General features: G+C 48.1%; 11 protein-coding genes across 11 annotated transcripts; 5 read left to right on the top strand and 6 right to left on the bottom strand.

Annotated features, from left to right (window-relative positions):
* Nucleotides 1-38: 38 nt before the first annotated feature.
* On the bottom strand, nt 39-1,973 carry N7455_004611 (mitochondrial 37S ribosomal protein mS47; the record flags this gene model as incomplete). Its single annotated transcript, XM_040956851.2, has 3 exons — nt 39-1,415; nt 1,473-1,634; nt 1,695-1,973. 3 exons carry the CDS (start codon nt 1,971-1,973, stop codon nt 207-209), a joined length of 1,650 nt encoding a protein of 549 aa, XP_040812731.2. The 3' UTR covers nt 39-206.
* A 122-nt stretch (nt 1,974-2,095) lies between these two features.
* N7455_004610 (mitochondrial 54S ribosomal protein uL4m) lies at nt 2,096-3,223 on the bottom strand. Its single transcript, XM_040956747.2, has 2 exons — nt 3,104-3,223; nt 2,096-3,030 (listed from the first exon to the last, which is right to left on the bottom strand). The coding sequence occupies exons 1-2, from the start codon at nt 3,185-3,187 to the stop codon at nt 2,179-2,181; spliced, it is 936 nt and encodes a 311-aa protein (XP_040812848.1). The 5' UTR covers nt 3,188-3,223; the 3' UTR covers nt 2,096-2,178.
* Nucleotides 3,224-4,087: 864 nt separating this feature from the next.
* On the top strand, nt 4,088-4,519 carry N7455_004609 (zinc finger protein; the record flags this gene model as incomplete). The annotated part of the gene is made up of 1 exon (XM_040956826.2): nt 4,088-4,519. One exon carries the CDS (start codon nt 4,088-4,090, stop codon nt 4,517-4,519), a length of 432 nt encoding a protein of 143 aa, XP_040812742.2.
* A 324-nt stretch (nt 4,520-4,843) lies between these two features.
* Nucleotides 4,844-6,271, top strand: N7455_004608 (mitochondrial 54S ribosomal protein mL38). The gene is made up of 2 exons (XM_040956710.2): nt 4,844-5,412; nt 5,479-6,271. Exons 1-2 carry the CDS (start codon nt 4,881-4,883, stop codon nt 6,201-6,203), a joined length of 1,257 nt encoding a protein of 418 aa, XP_040812826.2. The 5' UTR covers nt 4,844-4,880; the 3' UTR covers nt 6,204-6,271.
* Nucleotides 6,272-6,377: 106 nt separating this feature from the next.
* Nucleotides 6,378-6,983, bottom strand: N7455_004607 (putative mitochondrial inner membrane protease subunit 1; the record flags this gene model as incomplete). The annotated part of the gene is made up of 2 exons (XM_040956821.2): nt 6,378-6,563; nt 6,624-6,983. The coding sequence occupies 2 exons, from the start codon at nt 6,981-6,983 to the stop codon at nt 6,378-6,380; spliced, it is 546 nt and encodes a 181-aa protein (XP_040812754.1).
* Nucleotides 6,984-7,671: 688 nt separating this feature from the next.
* On the bottom strand, nt 7,672-8,509 carry N7455_004606 (OBAP family protein; the record flags this gene model as incomplete). The annotated part of the gene is made up of 3 exons (XM_040956727.2): nt 7,672-7,703; nt 7,761-8,216; nt 8,293-8,509. The coding sequence occupies 3 exons, from the start codon at nt 8,507-8,509 to the stop codon at nt 7,672-7,674; spliced, it is 705 nt and encodes a 234-aa protein (XP_040812799.2).
* A 336-nt stretch (nt 8,510-8,845) lies between these two features.
* On the bottom strand, nt 8,846-9,679 carry N7455_004605 (uncharacterized protein). The gene is made up of 2 exons (XM_065604846.1): nt 9,522-9,679; nt 8,846-9,452 (listed from the first exon to the last, which is right to left on the bottom strand). The coding sequence occupies exons 1-2, from the start codon at nt 9,599-9,601 to the stop codon at nt 8,993-8,995; spliced, it is 540 nt and encodes a 179-aa protein (XP_065461746.1). The 5' UTR covers nt 9,602-9,679; the 3' UTR covers nt 8,846-8,992.
* Nucleotides 9,680-10,392: 713 nt separating this feature from the next.
* N7455_004604 (uncharacterized protein) lies at nt 10,393-10,938 on the bottom strand (the record flags this gene model as incomplete). Its single annotated transcript, XM_040956804.2, has 1 exon — nt 10,393-10,938. One exon carries the CDS (start codon nt 10,936-10,938, stop codon nt 10,393-10,395), a length of 546 nt encoding a protein of 181 aa, XP_040812696.2.
* A 1,174-nt stretch (nt 10,939-12,112) lies between these two features.
* N7455_004603 (uncharacterized protein) lies at nt 12,113-13,084 on the top strand (the record flags this gene model as incomplete). Its single annotated transcript, XM_040956764.2, has 1 exon — nt 12,113-13,084. The coding sequence occupies one exon, from the start codon at nt 12,113-12,115 to the stop codon at nt 13,082-13,084; it is 972 nt and encodes a 323-aa protein (XP_040812850.2).
* Nucleotides 13,085-15,007: 1,923 nt separating this feature from the next.
* Nucleotides 15,008-16,867, top strand: N7455_004602 (alpha-keto acid decarboxylase family protein; the record flags this gene model as incomplete). Its single annotated transcript, XM_040956732.2, has 1 exon — nt 15,008-16,867. One exon carries the CDS (start codon nt 15,008-15,010, stop codon nt 16,865-16,867), a length of 1,860 nt encoding a protein of 619 aa, XP_040812796.2.
* A 1,205-nt stretch (nt 16,868-18,072) lies between these two features.
* Nucleotides 18,073-18,672, top strand: N7455_004601 (GNAT family N-acetyltransferase; the record flags this gene model as incomplete). The annotated part of the gene is made up of 1 exon (XM_040956775.2): nt 18,073-18,672. One exon carries the CDS (start codon nt 18,073-18,075, stop codon nt 18,670-18,672), a length of 600 nt encoding a protein of 199 aa, XP_040812773.2.
* Nucleotides 18,673-18,717: the final 45 nt, after the last annotated feature.

Raw genomic sequence — 18,717 nt, 5'->3', positions numbered from 1 at the left:
ACGGTTTATGTTTTATATATAACAAAATATATCGAGGTCTCTATATTTGGGTAGATCAGTTGAATACTATATCTTTTCTAGAGAAGACGATCAATAATTGCAGATCCAGGAAATGCAATAAATGGTATGTGGTATATGGGCCCAATTCCCAATAAATTCTAATACACAACAATAAAAATTACAAGCTATAGACGGTATCCCTCTCTTTATTGCACCCACTTGAGTCCTTCGGGAGATGATGTCGTCGTCCGTCGGGCAATCACCTCGACGACCTTTCGGCGCACACCCTCGCGGTGAGCGTATTTTTCGAGGAAGTAGTCGACCACAGGTCTCCGCGATGCGTGGCCTTGGCGCACAACCTCCTCAATCTCTCTCTCAGAGGGAAGAGTGAAGCGGGCATGAGGGTAGTATTTGTAATCTCCCTCGCTCAGAAGCGTAAGGCGGGATTGCTTGTTAGGGATCTCGAAGAAGTTTTTCACGGTTTCATCTGAGACCTCTTCGAGGGTAGCGGGCTGCCACTCGGCCTGGCGGGCAGGCTTGGACATCAGACGGGCCTTGACACCCTCAACAAAATCAGGGTGGCGCATGAACTTGGCAGCAACCTCGTGCTCGCGCTGGAAGGTCTCTGAGATGGACCACTTCTTGCCAAGACGCATCTGGCGCAGGGTCACCTTCAGAGAGGTCGGGGAGCGGCCTGACAGAGTCTCCAATGTCTTTTGTGCCCACTCCTTGTGCTCGGTTTCCTTCTCTAAGGCCTGGATAATCTCCTCCACAGTGTTGAATCCGAAGCAGCGGTCAATGGCAGTGCGCAGGCTACCAGCCATGAGCATAGGCTCCTCCTCAAGCGGGGGGAGGCCAAGGGAGAACTCGGACATGGTCTTGTTGACAATGTCCAAACGCTCAGGAAGCTCGACGTGGTCGGGGAAAGTCAGCTCGGAAAGACGCTGTGCCACACTGCTCAGAACACTCGAGTGCAGGTAGTGTGTGGCAATGCCTGCATACAGAGCCTGGACACCCTTCAGGCGCTCTGAGGTCAAAGCCAGGTATGTGCCGGTCTCACCATCGAGACGCGGGAGGAAGAATGAGCCGCCAACGTCGGGGAAGAAGCCAATGGTGGTTTCGGGCATAGCAAAAACGGTGCGCTCGGTCGCAATTCGGAAGGGGGCGTGCATGCTGAGGCCGACACCACCACCCATGGTGATTCCATCCATAAATGAGATAACAGGCTTCGAGTATGTAGCGATCAAGTGGTCGAGGCGGTATTCGAGTCCGAAGAATTCTGTCGATGCTTGTTGTCCTTCCGCTCCACTCTCATTCTGCTGCGCCAGGATAGCAACGTCGCCTCCTGCGCAGAGAGCCTTGGTGCCCGCTCCGGAGATGAGGATCATGTTTGCAAGGTGAGATTTCTCCCACTCCTATTCATCCAACGCTTAGTATTGTATGTTTCTGAAGTTCCGGGTGTTCATTCTAACCTTCAACCGAGGGAGAATCTTGCGAGCCATCGAGCCGTTGAGGGAGTTGAGCTTCTTGGGTCGGTTGAGCTCAACGCTGCGGATTCCGTAGATCGAGTTAAACAGAACATCATCGCGCTCATCGCCGGGGAGCTCTTTGGGAATATCAGGAGTAGTCGACATCTAACAATAGTAAGCAAGTAAACACTGGATATCGGGATTCTCTCCGAACAGGGTGCGTACCATAGCTGTTGCCCGAAAGGCAGGGTTGGTCACCTTGGCGCGTAGAGGCATTGCTGAAGGAACGCGCGAGATCCAGCTCGGCGAGGAGACGCGATTGAATTGTCGAAGTAACATTAGAACTGGAATATGACGAGAACCAGAGAAGGGGGTTATGTGGTGACAATCAGGTGTTTCTCCGCTTTCCTTGACCTCGGGAGTTTTTCGCTGGATTTTCTTTCCGCTCCGAGGATCAACTCTCCGCCCATAACCGACAAGCTCGGAGGTACATTTCGGCGACATCACCGCAAATTGATGTCATTCTTTTATATACTCCAAATAGAAACACATAGTATGACTGTGATATAATACAAAAAGCCAGCTAATTACTGCATATGTTGTAGCCACCAGGCTGACTCGGAGAAGTGATAACGTTCGAAGTATAGATGATCTATTTGTACACAGCTAGATAATGCCAAAAAAAAACAAGTAACAGAGAATAATACAATTAAACGTTCTTCCATGTAGCCTTCATCCGGCTAAAGTCCAGCGGATACACCTTCTCACCGTTTGCTGAAGGCGAAAAGAGAGTGTCCACCTTGGCCAAGTCCGTCGAATGCGAAAGCAGGATCTTGTGCAGTGCATTCTTCTCAATAACCAATCTTGCTGTCTCCAAGACATTCTTCACATCCAAATCCTCGACGCTGATGGTTCGTGCGTGGTTGCCGAACTTTTCGACGGCATCAGAGAACATCTCATTCGGCTTCAGTGTAACGAATGTAGACCGGCCCTTCTGATACCAGCCATGAGCTTTGACGAGATTTCTGATGAAGAATGGACTGGCGGCTTCATCGATACCGATGCTGTTATCAACAACAATCAATTCGCCGCGTGAAAGTCGGTGGCTAAGGGCAATGCGCCAGGCTTGGTCGTAGATCTTCCGGGGCAGATCGGTCGAGAAATCACGAGGGTGAGGTCCGAAAGCGACACCACCACCTCGTCGAACTGGCGACATTTTATCACCCGCACGCGCACGACCGGAGCCCTTCTGCGCGTACAGCTTTCTGTGACTACCGTGCACATCGTCCCTCCACTTGGTGCTGGCTGAACCTTGTCGGGTGCTATCACCCTCGTAGATGACTGCGCGGTGGAGAATATCGTGACGAGTAGGCATCTGAAGTAGCCTCCGGGAGTAGTGGACCAGACGCTGGGGTTCCAAGTCGGGCCACCGGTAGGTCATGACTTGAACAGGGGTTTGGCCCCCTGGCCGTTGAGCCTGTTCGGCCTGGACTGCATCTGTAGTTGCCACTGGGGGTTGTGTTGTGGCTTCGGTTGCCATTGAGCGTGTGAGGCATCGTTGCTGTATGATTCGACGCGCTGTCAGTAAATGCGTCCTTGAACCGGACCGAGAAGAATTCATGGAGTGCACTAACCGTCACCTGCTTCGGGCCTGACATGAGTCCGCCAGAGCTGCGTGATAACAGTCTCAGCGACCGCATAACATCGTTACCTGGCATTGTGAAATTCGCTGGGTGATCGACGTATATGTTGGTGGTGTCCGGAGTCTTGAATGGAGCAAAAGTTGATCCCGGGCGGTGGGTGCTAGCAGAACCGTCGCGCTACAAAGTATAGGATTCAACTACTAGTCCAATTTAGGTGACAACCTCATTAATTCTGGCGTCATTGCTAGCTATTTCTAATGTCGGTCTTCATCATCTTCGTTATCTTTTTCTTATTCAAAACCACAATAATCACAACCACTTATCACAGCCTCAAAGACAACTTCAGAAACACAACTCAATAACACAATGACTAACAACCTATTCGATGATACCGAAGAAGCTGATATCGAAGTAGCAGATACCTCCACGCTACATACTATCGGACAAGGATTTTGCGGCACCGTGTGGGCATCTGAGACCAGTCCTGCATTCAAAAGGGAGGATGGTGGGCCTCATCGATCTTTGATAAACGACTTTGAAATGCACAACCGAGTTACCCAAAGCTTACAAAAGATCCTAACCTTAAAACTCCAAATCCAAATCCAAATCCCAACCTGCTATGGTTTTATAAAGGCAACGGACCAGAAATGGTGGTCCGTAAACTATCGAACATTCTCACCAGGCTATACGACACCATGCAATATGATCCAATCTCAACGTATACCGCCTTTCCCCGATACTACAAGACGACTTCTTATCAAGAACTACTGTCCGCCAAACCTTGTCTAAGAAATCATCGCTAGCGGTCCTAATAAAGACTGCTTGGTAAGGCCATACCTCGGCCGAAGACGAACACAAAAGTCTCATACTGCGTCGCGATTCACAGCCTTTTCTCTATGGAATTTCCCACTTCATATCGATCAATTAGAAGAATTCGGCATAACAACGAATGACATAAATCAGTACGCATGAGTTATGGCTGAAACACTCGCCATGATGCACTGGATTGGTGAGATTGATGGGAATGATATTGAGTTTGTTCTTGCACCGCCTTCTAAGGGTTCCCCTCTTAAAGCGGAGTCCAACGTCCTCGGAGACCATTCGATGTGGGTTCTTGACTTTGATTTATGTAGGAGGATGGCAATGGATTCAAAAGGAGTCGAACAAGCCGCCGCTACTTTTTGGAGAAATGATCGGTATTATCCCCGACCAGGCCTTGAAACTGATATCTTATTATGGATTGTGTTTCGCGAACATTACCTCCGGATTAGTGAAATGTGTATCGGCATTGTCAATGAGCCATACGAGGCAGAGAGACGATGCGTCCTATCAAGGCAGTTCATTGATTTGGTGGAACAGAAAGGGAAGACGAGCAAGGAAAAAGAGCAAGACCCGGATATGAATTGATCGCACTATTTTCAAGCTTGAAAGGTTCCAGGTTGACGTTGACTAAGTCCTTCATAATGTAGAACTATAAATCTAACCTCGGGAGTTCATTTGGCTCAGCTCACGTCAAGACACTTCGATGTGTTTTTGGATATTCTTTTTGGATATCTTTTTAAGTGCATACAAAGACAGTAATCATAAACCATACAAGAGAGCTCTATATATAACTACATAGAGATGTATAATTTCCTACATGATGTATCCCAGGTACCACTAAGAGGGTCACGTGATGTGCTAGGTCCGAACAGAAAAAGTTCCCCGGGTAGACAACAACATCGGATCCTCAAGGCCAAGCCCATCATAACCCCCAATTCCTCGAATCATGGCCCACTGCGAGCGGGCTTCGAAGCCTCTGCTCCAATGCCTTCGCAATACCTACTCTAGAGGCGTGGCTGGAGTTCAGCTACAAACGCGAGCCTTCCAGTCGACCGCGAACGTTCGAGAGCCCGAAGCTGAAACTCCGAGCCAACCTTTCCACAAGGCACCCGATCCCTCTCTTGTGACGAGTCCCCGTCTTGAACGACGGTTGCTCCGACAGGGAACCACCCCCATTGGATCTCGTCGTCGCCGTGCCGCGCTCCAAGATTCCGAGAACCTTCCTTTCGAACAGCTGCCCTACCAATGTTTCCAAGAAGCCCGGAAGATTTTGCTTGCGGACCGCGAAGAAAAGTTGAAGGAGATTGAGACGATGAGACAGCGCCTTGCCAGACAGGAGGCTTTGTCTGTCGAGGAGGCCGGAGGAGAAAAGGCGAAGAAGTCTCGTGTTACTGCGATGCAATTACACTTGGAGCGCCTCAAGGTTCTGGCCGATATTAACGACCCCCTCGTCAAGCGAAAGTTTGAAGATAATGAAGGTAATCACCTCTGGATCAACTAATCAAATTGGGCTGAGGCTAATGGTTTGTTTTCTATCGATTCAGGTGACATGTCCAAGCCCATCTACCGCTTTTTGGCCGACCGCAAATGGCGCGAATACCGCCGCAAGGTTCAGGTCCAGCGTATCACCCAGATGAACGTCATTCCCGATGTCCTGCCTCACTGTGACCCCGTCGTCGAAACAAAGTTGTACTTCGGCAAGCGACAAGTCCAAGCCGGTGAATTCGTCGAAGCGAAACTCAGCACAAGCGCGCCTAAACTCGATGTGCAAATGTTCGAGGGTGGTGAAAAGTTGGTCACCATTGCAGTTGTTGACCCTGATGTCCCCAACATCGAGAACGACAACTTCGATTATAAGACACACTTCCTGGCCGTCAACGTCCCCATCTCGGCCACCGCTACCAAGGTCGATCTTGCGCAGCTTTTGGAAGATTCCCAGGTCGTTCTCCCATGGCTACCACCTGTTGCCCAGAAGGGAAGTCCCTACCACCGTCTTTCTCTCTTCATCATGGAGCAGAAGGATTCCCAGCCTCTCGACTTTGCCGTCGTGAAGGCCAAGGAGAGCAGCCGCGACAACACTCTGCTTCGCACTCTCCAGTCCCGTTACCACCTCAAGGCCATCGGTGCTCACCTGTTCCGTACCCAATGGGACGACACGACCCTGGAGGTTATGAAGGAGATTGGATTCGACGGTGCCAATGTGGAGCTGCGCCGCAAGAGAGTCGAGCCTCTGCCATATAAGAGACGTAACCCCTCTTCGTTCCGCTGATCTTGTTTGTCTTCAAGCCTTTGTATTGTACAATTTGATATATGTATGAATATGCACACTGTTTTAATCCTTTCCAACCAAACTCCATGCGTATGCTTAAACAAAATGGGCCCGAGTGCCACACGTCGGCAACCCGTAATCCACCTGTCTGGTATAATGTACATCGTATAATCCTCAAATGTTCTGGGAATCCAGTTGCGCCGGTTTCAACGGATTGGTCACCCACTCCGCCTTCGACAAAGGCCATACCCTGGCAATTATCTTTCCATTAATGAGACCCATGGGCACTGGACCGTAATTCCTCGAATCCCTAGACCAGGGAAGATTGTCGCCGGCTAGAAAGACATGACCTTCGGGGATCTACACAAAACATCACAAGTCAGCAATTGAACCCAACCAGAACCAAAACACATAACCCACCTGAATCATATTCCCCTCCTTGCCAATACTCGTACTGAGCGGTTTATCTTGACAGACAAAATCCCCAGGCATTCCCACTACCCGCTTGGCCACATGGACGCCTTGAAAGTTTGGGTGACCGTAGCGCACAACATCTCCGACCTCGATTCCTTTCCCGTTGCGGTGGACGCGCGATATCAGGAGCCAATCACCTCGTACGTCGAAAGTAGGGTACATCGACGGGCCCTCGCTGAGCTGGACAGTTATCAGGTGCTCCCAGATCAGCGCGCAAGCGCAGAACGTGCTGGTGCCATTGAGCGCAAGCCGACCAATGGTGCGCAGATTGGTAGCCTGTATTGCTGACCGGATTAAGTGCTCCATCTGTGGTGAATTGGAAACATGGAATCTTGCTCAGATCGAGCTGCATCAACTGTTCCGCGGTCGGAATCAGTCATGTGACCGCAATGAGCATTTAAATTCCATTTTTTTGCTCCGCTTTTTCCTCTTCTCCCATCATCAGTCAATCTAGCCTGTGTCTTGAACCAGCAATTGACAGGATATTGCCGTTGCAGTGGATTTTGATATCCAGGAGCCTTCCAGTTATATCAGCTGCCCATTAATGTTTGGGTGCTGGGCTGAGAAGGACCTGGATTTTCATTCATTCCTCGATGATAATTTTGAGCACCTCTTACAATCACTAGAGATGCTTAAACAGTCGATATCCTTTACATATACACCCCATACCCATTACCCCTACCCCCCAATCCCTTTCGGGATGTTCGCTTCTCCAAATGCTAGAGCTTGCCGTCGCCGAAATACATAACCAGGACGAGCACGTGTGGAATATGAAGCAAGATGAACACAACCAGCCTATCTTGTTAGATAGACTGTCCCCCAGTGTGCCTCACTTTGACCCCATTTCATTATGGGACTGGGCTCGTGAGGCATGCACAGTGGGGAGACATCTCTCAATTAGACAATTTATTATCAATTTCGATTTCTCATGCTCCCTTAGGTTCTTTTGTAGCATCCTTGAACAATATTAATTGACATTTATCCATTTGTCAAATCAAGTTCGCTTTTTGAACCACGAATCAGCATCTAACAATAATGTCAGCCCAAGTCCAAGCAAAGCCAATTAACAAGCACAATACATACCGGGATGCTTCTCGACCGCCTCAATGCCCTCCCTCTTCTTCGCCTTCTGGCGATGATCCACCCCATACCTCTTATTCCGATCCTCCAACAACGAATCCAGCCCCGCAGGATGAGCTACCTTCACGCTCTCATTCGATACAAAACTGCCCATCAACTGCGGCTGGCCTAGAGGGACAGGGTCTCCACGATCAATCTGCCAGAAATGATAAGTCTTGCCATAGATAGGCGCAACGTCCTGCATCTCCGCCGTCTCGGCCGCTTCCCATACAGCATCGGGCACACCAGCCGGTGCTGGCATGACCAGCATACCACTCTTGACCTCGAACTCGTGCGTGTGCCAGAGCTTACGCTCTTCGGTGGGAAGACTCGTGAAAATGCGCGGCGAGATCATGTATTCCACGCCGATGAGGCGGGCGTTTGCATTGGACGAGTCGTAGATCAGGCATTGGCGGACATCTAGGTGAGATATTAATGTCAAGTACTTAGGTCATTCGGTGCTTCTTGATCTATAAACATGACTGTTGTTACATACCCTCTGTTAAATGAGTGCAATAGTGATTGGCTTCGACGCATCGGGTTGGATCGTTGGCGTAAACGTGGAATGCATTGAGATGTGCGCAGATTTGTTTTACTGGCGTGAAGTCTTGGATCATTGCAGCTCCGCTTTCGAGGACTCGACTCTTCATTGTTCGTGGATCGCCTGGGAGTTCGTTTCCATCGGCGCAACAGCTCTTTCCGGGGGTTGACATTTTGCCGTGTGTACGTTGAGTTCGAAGGTTGTATTCGCGAATTGTGATGAGTGTTTGCTAATGGAGTCTTCAAACGACACAAGCTAGAATTAGTACTTGAATAATATAAATCCGTGAGGCAAGATACTTGAATTATTTCCATTGCATTGACGTCACGATGATTGTTGATTTCCCATTTGGGACTATTTTACTATTACAGCTGCCCGGGTATTTAGAAGTGGCTACGGAATATATAATTGGTGGAAATACGAAAGTGATGATATCTACTGTAGGTAAGTTGTACTTCAAGCCGTTAACAGTAAAGTTATATATATTCACATTGAATTCCAAGATGAAGTGTTGTACGAAGTATATTTTATGTTATTCATGGCATGGAATACGTGCATATACCAGAAACCACCTCTCCTTCATAGGGCAACACCTTATTGGAACGGCTGCGTCAATTGCGCTTCTGATATATTCGACTTAATCTGCCTCGATAGCTCAAGCGATAATCTCCTTTTTCTCCAACAAGTCATAAGTTGGAGCCTTTCTCATATCAAAATCCCCCCGACCATCAAAACGGTGCTGATCTCTCTTCCGTTGGCAATAAGCCATTGCTTCATTGCGCACTGTGCTCCACTCAAGTATGCTCGTGCCTAAAGCCTTGTGATCGGCCTTGAGCGTTTCCAAAGCCTCCTTTACCCACGCAACACAATTCCACCCTGGTCGACCCTGTCGGACAGGCGTATTGCGCATAATTTCGGCTACATGATATCCATCCAATACCTTCCCAATCATGATACGAACAAGTAACATGCTAGTAGCGCTAAGGGAACACTCGATCTCTTCGAAGTGCCACTCAGAGCCTCCTCCCAACTTTGGACTCTCGTTCGCGTGGTAACAGAAACCCGTGCTATTCTCTCTTTCAAATTTGGGCCCTACAATCAGGGACCAATGGTACCTAGTCAAGATATGGTATTAACCTTGCTGGCTGCTTGAAGCTAAACAACATCATGGATGGTGATCTCACGTGTCTTCCTTGCCTGGCATGGTTGATCTGCCTCCTCGTGCATGGAGAACAACATATATCCGGTCTTTGTTAGAGGGCATTGCAAGTAACCTTAACCGAGATGGCTAAATATTCTGCTAATTCGGCCGATTATTGCTGAAAGATTGGTCGCAATGGGGTTCTTCTTTAAATCTAGTCTATACCGGGCTCTATGGAAGTCTTTATATTTTCGTGGCTCAATAGTTGCTCGAAGCTTTACCTAAAGCTATAGCCGCTTTTGAATACGATGTGATTGTGATTCGGGTTGCAGTAGATCTTCCGATAGCTCCTCTTAAAATAGAAGCGAATTGGGCACTTTGCTCGGATATGTGCCTCGTACGTTGAACCAACAAAAAAAGGGACCAATTGCATTTCCAGAAATTCCAACCAAACAAAAAGCCCCTGCGAACAGGACTAGGCGCAGCATAAAAATAGAAATTTAGAACAACAGGCAATTAGCGGCTTCGCTAGCGTCGAATCGGCTATTAGCGTCGTGCCAGTGCATCCAGTGTTCACTGGGCAGATGCGTAAGGTGTACCTTAGGGGATACGTACATATACGGACTACATATGTACGTACACGGGTATACATAAATGTTGTAGCCTATATGTTGGCCTTTGAGGTGGGAATCGGGGGTAAATCAATAACTCACACGCATAGATACGTAGTGCTGTAGAGTACCGACCAGCATCTGCTGGCTCTTTTACCTAGGTATCTAGGTATGGAGCGATACATCAAATTCTAAAGTCATAATGGAAAACCAACGTTGCTCATAGTCTGCAATTATTCAAATCACCAAATCACAGGAATCATTCATAATAAAAGTGCGGTCAGACCCGACCCTTCTTGGTGATCAAGTACTCCCCATCAAAACCATCCCAGCCAAATTCAAGCTCTGCACCATAACAAGCACCGCTAATCCGCTAATAGCAATCTCTTCCTTCAATGTATCTGATAAATTCCCGACCATCTCAAACGACCCAACCTCCTCAACAGTCCAGAGCCTATTCCTAAATCGAGAGAGTACCTGACCACTGTCCTGATCCACAAGCTTAAAATCGCCTGTCAAAGCGCCATCAGCTTCCCAGTGTAGGGTACTTCCTTGAAGCGCAATGCTTTCAAACCCATAGGTGCGTGTGAAAGCGCTTAGACGTTGAAGATGGACTTCATGGCCATGCAGAGAGAGTTTGACGTCCATGCTGAGCATCTTGAAGGATGCAGTACAGAAACCGGCATTGCCATGCGCAGAATCTGGTGACCTGTTGAGTCGGACTAGTTGCATTTGAGGTGTTTCCCGGCACACTTTCACGGTGTAGAGAGATGTTTTGTTGTCCGAGTCCAGTAGTAAGAGGGACTTGGTTTTGTAGTGGATGTGAATCATCTGGATTGGGGTTGACATGTCGATAGGTATGAGCTCTGACCAGCCACAAAGTCTTGGTATAAATGCGGCAAAAGTTGAGAATCGGTGTCGTTTTGGCTTATATCGGTTGGAATTGCGTGTCCTTTTATAGACCACGACCGAGGATTCTACGTACTACACACAACCGCTACAGAGCCAATCCTCTTCTGGGAATACTTCCATCCTAATAGGGACTTCATCCAGCTGATATACTTTATACATAAGCATGATTGGCCGTCGAGTATTCATTAGCGAGCAGACCAATGAGATGGCGTAGTCTGTTGGCCCCCAAATTTCTCTTGGCTGCAGCCCACCAAATAATCAGATATTGCGTCATAGTCATGACCATAATTTGAATATTTATCCGTTTATCTTTGGCTGCTTTGCGTGAATATCATCGTGGGGGATACTGTATGCACAATCCCTCCCGCCCCCAATGGGCAACTGAACATGCCAGTGACAACAAAGAGATCCCGAGGCCGAACAGGCTGTCGGACGTGCAGGTAAGTATCTTGATATATTGCTATACTCTATATTCAAACGTGGTAATAGAATCCGGAAAGTTAAATGTGACGAGGCGCGGCCTTCCTGCGAACGCTGTACTTCCACGGGACGAGCCTGTGACGGGTATGAGCTACCCAGTTCTGATGTCCGCAGAGAAGCCTTAGAAAGAAAGGGCAAAAGACCCCTTTATCCGCATGGGGGACAGAGCTATATAACTGGAACCCAACTATTTGGCTCTATTCAGTCTTTCCCAAGTCTCTCTCGCATTGAATACCAAAGCTTCACCTTCTTCCAACGTTACACAGCAAACGAAATACCAGGATGTTTCAGCTCTCAACTGTGGAATCAGACGATCTTGCAGTTTAGTCAGTCTGAACCCTGTATTCTTCACGCTGCCGTTGCAGTGGGTGCCTTGCATCGCTTCATGAGAGGCCGGTGTCCCTCGCTTCAGGTTAGTATATTACTCGAGCCGGGAATGCCATTCGCTATAAGACAATACATCATATCCATGGATCTACTCCGAAGACGACTTGACCAGGCACGAGACTCCTGTGGCCAGGTTGCTTTAATATCTTGTCTATTGTTTATCTGTTTGGAAATGTTACAAGGGAATAGAGTCGGTGCTATTGCGCATCTAAGGACGGGGCTTCGCGTTCTTTTGATGCTAAAAATGGGCCGACAGACAGATATGTTGTGCTTCGCGTCGACTTCACCCGTTGACGAGGTAGAAAGCATATTCACCCGACTGGACTACGAATCAACCATGTTCGGGGAGCCAAGTCCAGTTCTGAGCCTCGCGTCTTTTAACAGCCCGCTGCCAAATCTGATTGCGCTAACGGGCTTCTCTTGCGTGACGGAAGCCCGGAACTCTCTGGGCTTTCTATACAATGCTGCCCTTCGCTTTCGAGGGGAGCTGATCCGTCTCGCTGCTGTGGGGATGGAAGACCATAACTTGGATTTGGCAGCTCGGCATTGTATACACCATGCACGCACGAAAACAGTCGACTTAACATTCCGGCCTGATTTGATAGGGCGACAAGCTGGTTTGCGGTTTGAGTTAGAGAGGTGGATTTCCCTTTTCAAAGAACTTTCTCAAAATTCATCATCCGCCTACGCGCAGTCGGTCATGCTCCTTGAGATCCAACACTTCTATGTATACTTTATTGTATGCACCTGTCGGAACACCCATGAAGTAGCTTGTGATGAGTTCAACGACCTCTTCCGTCGCATTGTCTACCTATCAAAGCTATTCATTCATGGAGCCAGCACCACACCCTTATTGCAATCACCCGTAACGTTCACACTGGAATCAGGCGCAGTCCCTTCCCTCTACCTCATCGCAATGAAATGCCGCGACCCAGCCACCCGACGCGATGCTATCTCGCTCCTCGAACAAACCAATTGCCAGGAAGGAATGTGGGAAGGCCAACTGATCGCGAGATTCGTCACCGAAATTGCAGACTTAGAAGAGGAAACAATAGGCATCACGCCACTCCGCTCCACTGAAATACCCGAGAATAGCCGCTTTGATAGCATCGTTATGGCCACCGACATACCCGGACATGGCCGGTTAGTGTGTACGCGATATCAGCATGAGTTAGCGGGATCGCTACAGATGACGGAAAGAAGGTTCCGACTGTAAAATGCACAAGTCTATGACGATCGCGTTGGGGAAGAAAATCCTGGAAATTCTACAATGGAATGTGCGCGACTTAGAAATTCGAAGACAGCCTTTTTTGCTCATCCATCCAGTCCAACCGAAGCTCCCCGGGGCTTCTCGGTTTGATCACGTAACCCGACCGGTACACCGCTCTCTACAAACCACGTGGCAGCTACAAGATATCATCCTTTTCTTCCCCCTTTGCTTCCAGCATAATAACTGGTAATATGTCGCGGTTACACTGGATACACCAGTAATCTAGAGCGATAATCTGACTTAGTTTTGCTTTTTCCTACTTTAGTTTTACACCCGGTACTATCGGTCCCCAGTGCTATGGGATGTGCACATCAACATCAACAAACCTTGGTAGCGCCGTATCAAGCGCTATAGGGACAATCCTGCAAGTAGCACCGGTATCTAGTGCTGCAAGACGGCTCCATCAGTATCAATAAACCCTGCAACGCTGGCGTCTCCTGCCGGAGTAATTTCCCAACCCTGTCACACCAACCATCATTGCAGCCACCCAGAGTTTTAGCGGCCGATACCACCCACTACCAATGCCGACATGAACACTATAGTGAACTGAATAGCGGGTAACCGCTTCGACGGATCCATCCAAATAACCAGGGTGTGTCTATCCACCTATGTAGGCAGGCCAGACACTAACACCACACCTATCGATAACACCCTACCCCGGAAAATCAGTGTATCCGGTTTTCTAAGCTATGACTCCAGCACACACCGTCTTGTGAACAATGTCTTCGTGATCTTCATTCCTTTTTTCTTTATTCCACTACGGAGTAGATGTTTCCATCCCGGCCGGCGCGGCCCGCTTGTCGGTCACGGTATAGTGGGTTGTAAGGATGCTTATCTGCCGCATTGAGTGGTAGACCCGGCACGTGCGCGGGAAAAGAAGAAGAGTGAAATTGGTCCTATGATAAGCAAGATGCGCTTATTTGTTTTCAATCCAATTGATCTTTGTAGATAAGGGGCAATATCAAAATTATCCAGGTATGTTCTCACTCGGTTACTAGCGGCCCCGAAACTTGGCAAGAAGCGGTATGAATAGATTTGCGTGTTTCCTAGTGTAGTCCACAAGATTGGGCTAGCGGCCCGTTGAGACTCGTAAGACGCTCGGCGAGACCTGAAACATTTTAAGCCCAGAGCGACCTGGAATTAACATCCTTGAGTGAAAAACTAGAGTCGCTAAACCCTAAATTGGTGATCCTTATAGGACCTTAATGAATATGTCTTAAATGAAGCGCCCTAATAGAGAATAGATCGCTGCAGAGGTAATATAAAACAAGCGTTTTCTTCCTGAGTGGCTTGGCCTTGTTCCTAATTGGGTTACTCGAACTTTACAATTCTCCTTCAACGTTTTACAAGTCTCCACGAGCTGGAACCCACACAAAATCCCGCGAAGAGATCTTGCAATTAGCTGTATTCATTCATGATGCCGCAATTGTGCGTTTTGCTGATAGGATATTCGGATAATTTTCGGCTCTACACGGGTGAAATTGTGCTTCCCGTGGTCGGATCTTTTACTGCCTTTGGAAGACACTGCTTGTATAGTTCTACTATACTATACGTCTGGGTTTGTAGTGTGGATCTTATATTAAGGAGGGGCACAACTGATCCTCCTCTTATTGTGAAGATAGGCAGAAGGATCATATGTGAAAATTCCGCATTTCCCGCGGTATTCACTTCACGTACTTGGCTATAAATAATGTAAAATGACAGTCTGATAAGGAAACAAATATTCTAAAAAAGAGAAGAAGGTACCACTTCTCTTCCTGCCATTTATTCCTCCTTGTCCTGTTGCTGGATGATTCTTTCCCGACTCCACCTGCCATCTAGAAAGTGGTGATCAAAAAAAGCAAACTCCACTAGCTCGCCACAATAACAATGGCCAAGGAAGTTACCCTCGCGGAATATCTTTTCCTCAGACTACACCAGCTTGGAGTACGCAGTGTACACGGTGTTCCTGGGGACTACAACTTAGTTGCTCTAGACTATGTTGAACCTTCAGGATTACACTGGGTTGGTAATGCCAACGAACTCAATGCTGGATATGCAGCCGATGGCTACGCCAGAATCAAAGGGTTATCAGCATTGATAACCGCATTTGGAGTTGGAGAATTGTCTGCCCTAAATGCGGTTGGTGGAGCATATGCAGAGAAGGCCCCGGTGGTTCATATTGTCGGTGTCCCGTCGACCGCATCCCAAGACCAGGGCCTTTGCCTACACCATTCATTTGGCGATGGAAATTTCCGCCTGAATGCAGACGTCTACGCCAAGTTCACATGTGCCCAGGCAAATCTGAGAGATAAAGAGGCTGCGCCTGCTTTGATCGACGAGACTCTGCGCCAATGCTTGCGCCAAAGCAGACCTGTCTACATTGAACTACCTACGGACCTAGTCAAGGCTCGGATTCCAGCTGCCAAGCTTGAACAAACAATTGATCTGTCTGTTTCTCCGAACGATGCAGTTATCGAAAATGCTGCCATTAAAGATATCCTCAAGCGACTGTATGCTGCGAAACAGCCCTTTATTATTGTCGACGGCTTTGCCCCTCGGTATGGAATAAGCTCTGAGGCAGATGAGCTCGTTCGTGTTACCGGATTCCCAACCTCAACTACGCCATTTGGAAAAGGAATCATCAACGAGACATATCCGAACTTCCATGGCATCTACGCAGGGGCTGCAGGCAAAGAGGAATATGTGCCTTGGGTGAACTCCTGTGACCTCGTTGTCCGCATTGCACCGTTAAACGCAGACACCAATACATACAGCTTCACTACATTGACGAAACGCAACTTGACCATTGAGGTGCACCAAAACGGGGTCGAGGTCTGTGGGGCGTACTATCGTGGTCTGAACACCAAAACCCTCTTGCGGAAACTCCTGGACCGATTGGATACATCAAAGCTGCCGCGACTCAGCCCATACCCGGACCTCGGGAATCCTAAAAAACAGCTCGATAACTTAGCAAAACCGGCCCGCGATGCAATCATTGACCACGATACTTTCTGGCAGCGCATTTCAAACTTCTTCCGCTCTGGCGACATTCTCATGACCGAGACCGGCACCTCGTCTTCCGGTGGACGAGACTTCGTCTTGCCACCACAAACAACAGTGATTAACTCCGCTCTCTGGCTTTCGATTGGATATATGCTTGCCGCATGCAGCGGTGCGTCCCTCGCTCAACGCGAGATGATCTCAGAAAAGAGCCGTCCGGCCGGTCGAACGATTCTGTTTGAAGGCGACGGCAGTCTCCAAATGAGTGTGCAGGCTATTGGAGATATCATTCGCAACCGCTTGGATATAACTATCTTTGTGATCAACAACAATGGGTACACCATTGAACGCTATATCAACGGCATGCACGCAGGATATAACTGGGTCCAGCCCTGGCGGTATCTGGAGTCCGCGCGCTACTTTGGTGCTCCCGAGAACGATCCCGAGTACCCGGTGTTCAATAAGCGAGTCGAAAACTGGGGCGAGTTGTTGGATGTCATGCAAGATGAGCAGCTGAAAGCTGGCAAGGGTTTCAATATGGTGGAAGTTATCATGCACGAAGAAGACGCGCCGACTTCATTGAAGAACCTTGTGCGAATGGCGGCGAAGAGAAATGAGGGAGGTGCTGAGATCCCAGCGGCGCGTCAAGAGTCAAAGAAGTTAAAGAAGAGGACGGCCAGAGATGATGATGTCGTGGTTGATTCTACTACACGCAAAGTGAATAAGAAAAGAAGGAATCAGAATTGACTGGTTTAAACCTTTTATCCCAAACAGCAAGTACCATTTCTTAAGTAATGTCATAGACTTGCCTCTTTCCAGACCTTTCGAGAAGTCTATATACCCATGAGACCTTGATTGTATACCTTTCCCTTCTCTGGTGGTATCACAATACCATATGTAAAAGTCGTATGTCCAATCCCATTATGACCTTCTGACGGCGCGAGAACCTCGCCCCATTTCAGATTTTGGTATGCCAGCCCCGGAGGGAATTTTTCCTGCACAATCGAGGAATTGTCCGGCTTTTATAGGGGCTGACAAGCAGCAACGCTGGCAGTACAACATCCAGCTAGAGGCATGCCGCCGGCAAACCTTTTGAATACAGCGAACGATGCTAAAACAACACAAACCCCTCCAGTGACTGATATGTGATAGAAAATAGTTTGCACTCAGCAGAAGCCACAAACACAGTTTGGGCTGGGAGATATGATGTAGGTTGTGAATACTCGGAGTGCTAATGTTAGCCCAACGGTGCCTCGCATGAGCCAAATACACTTCACGTCTAATGGGCGAATTCAAGCATCGCATAGCAAAGTTGCCGGAAGCTGCCTGGTCTCCCAGGTTGCTTATAACTACGTTGTATCTAGTTAGACTTATTTCTACGGTGCCAATTTCCAGCCAGGGCTAGAACTAGAATCTGATTTTTGGGTCAATACCCTATATTTAATCACGTATGTAAGCATGATATTCGACAGTCTAGCCTACCTATGAGAGCCATCAATATGCGTGGAATTTGGCCTCGATGGACTATGATGCTTATCAGCCCATTCGCTCACAGCCTTTGAATTCTTGCACTGATGATGAGAAATCCCCGATCCTTCCACCTGGAACTGCCGTCCATCTTTCTGAACCCTTGGACGCTCCATGGTTAGATCGGCATTTTACATGATGCTCTGCACCAATTATACAGAGTATTGATGTGGATGGTGGTTATAGGTCTGTTCACGAACCATTTCCTGCCGAGCATCTTAGCGCCAGCTATTACTAACGGCGTTAACTAGGTAGATTATAATCCCAGGCTGCCAGCAACCCCTGTTCCTATCACCTGACCAAAGAAATAACCCCTCATATATCTTTGCATCTCGTGAATCTTTCTCCTTTATTTTTCTCTCATCACTCTTTCCTCTGTTGACCAACAGCAACATTCTGCTAGTCCATCAGCTGCATCTACCATCATGGGTTTATTCCGCTCTGATTGTCTGGAATACCGTAGTTTCAACTCTCCTGAGGATGACGACTTCTTCCATTCCATCCAGAGTGATCCGGTTTCCTTCACAAACTCCTGTGCATCACTCATACGACCTGTGGACCGCCAATTCACCGAGAACATCAAAAAGCACCTCATTGAGAACTCGCTGTTGTTTGTGGTCATCTGCAAAACTACCGATAATTCAGACAGCCAGATTGAACCTGAGCGTATCGGCATACTTTTCTTAAAATCTCCAAGTCCAGATATGGCTCACCACCGTTGCTCAGAATTCGGTATCGATATAAAAACAGAATATCAAGCCCAGGGATATGGCGGCGAGGCAATAGACTGGATGCTTGATTGGGCATTCAAAAATGCTGGTTTGCATCGCGTGGAATGCAATGTTCTCGGTTGGAACACTCGTGCACATAAGGTTTATCGGAGATTTGGTTTCAAGGAGGAGGGTCGCAGAAGGGAGTGCTTGTTCAAGGATGATAAATGGTGGGACGAAGTGCATTTGGGGATTCTCAAGAATGAGTGGCAGGGAATCAGACAGTTCCAGGTCACCACATCAATATTTGCCTAGTACCCTTACTGCGGAGATTCACCTGGAAGCCAAAATCATCTTAAA

Source organism: Penicillium solitum (assembly GCF_028829755.1).
Source record: "Penicillium solitum strain IBT 25940 chromosome Unknown utg000003l_segment0_segment0, whole genome shotgun sequence".
In the NCBI taxonomy this organism is placed as follows: Eukaryota; Fungi; Ascomycota; class Eurotiomycetes; order Eurotiales; family Aspergillaceae; genus Penicillium; species Penicillium solitum.
Note: the sequence above shows the minus strand (reverse complement) of the source record. Positions and strands in the feature narration are given on the sequence as shown.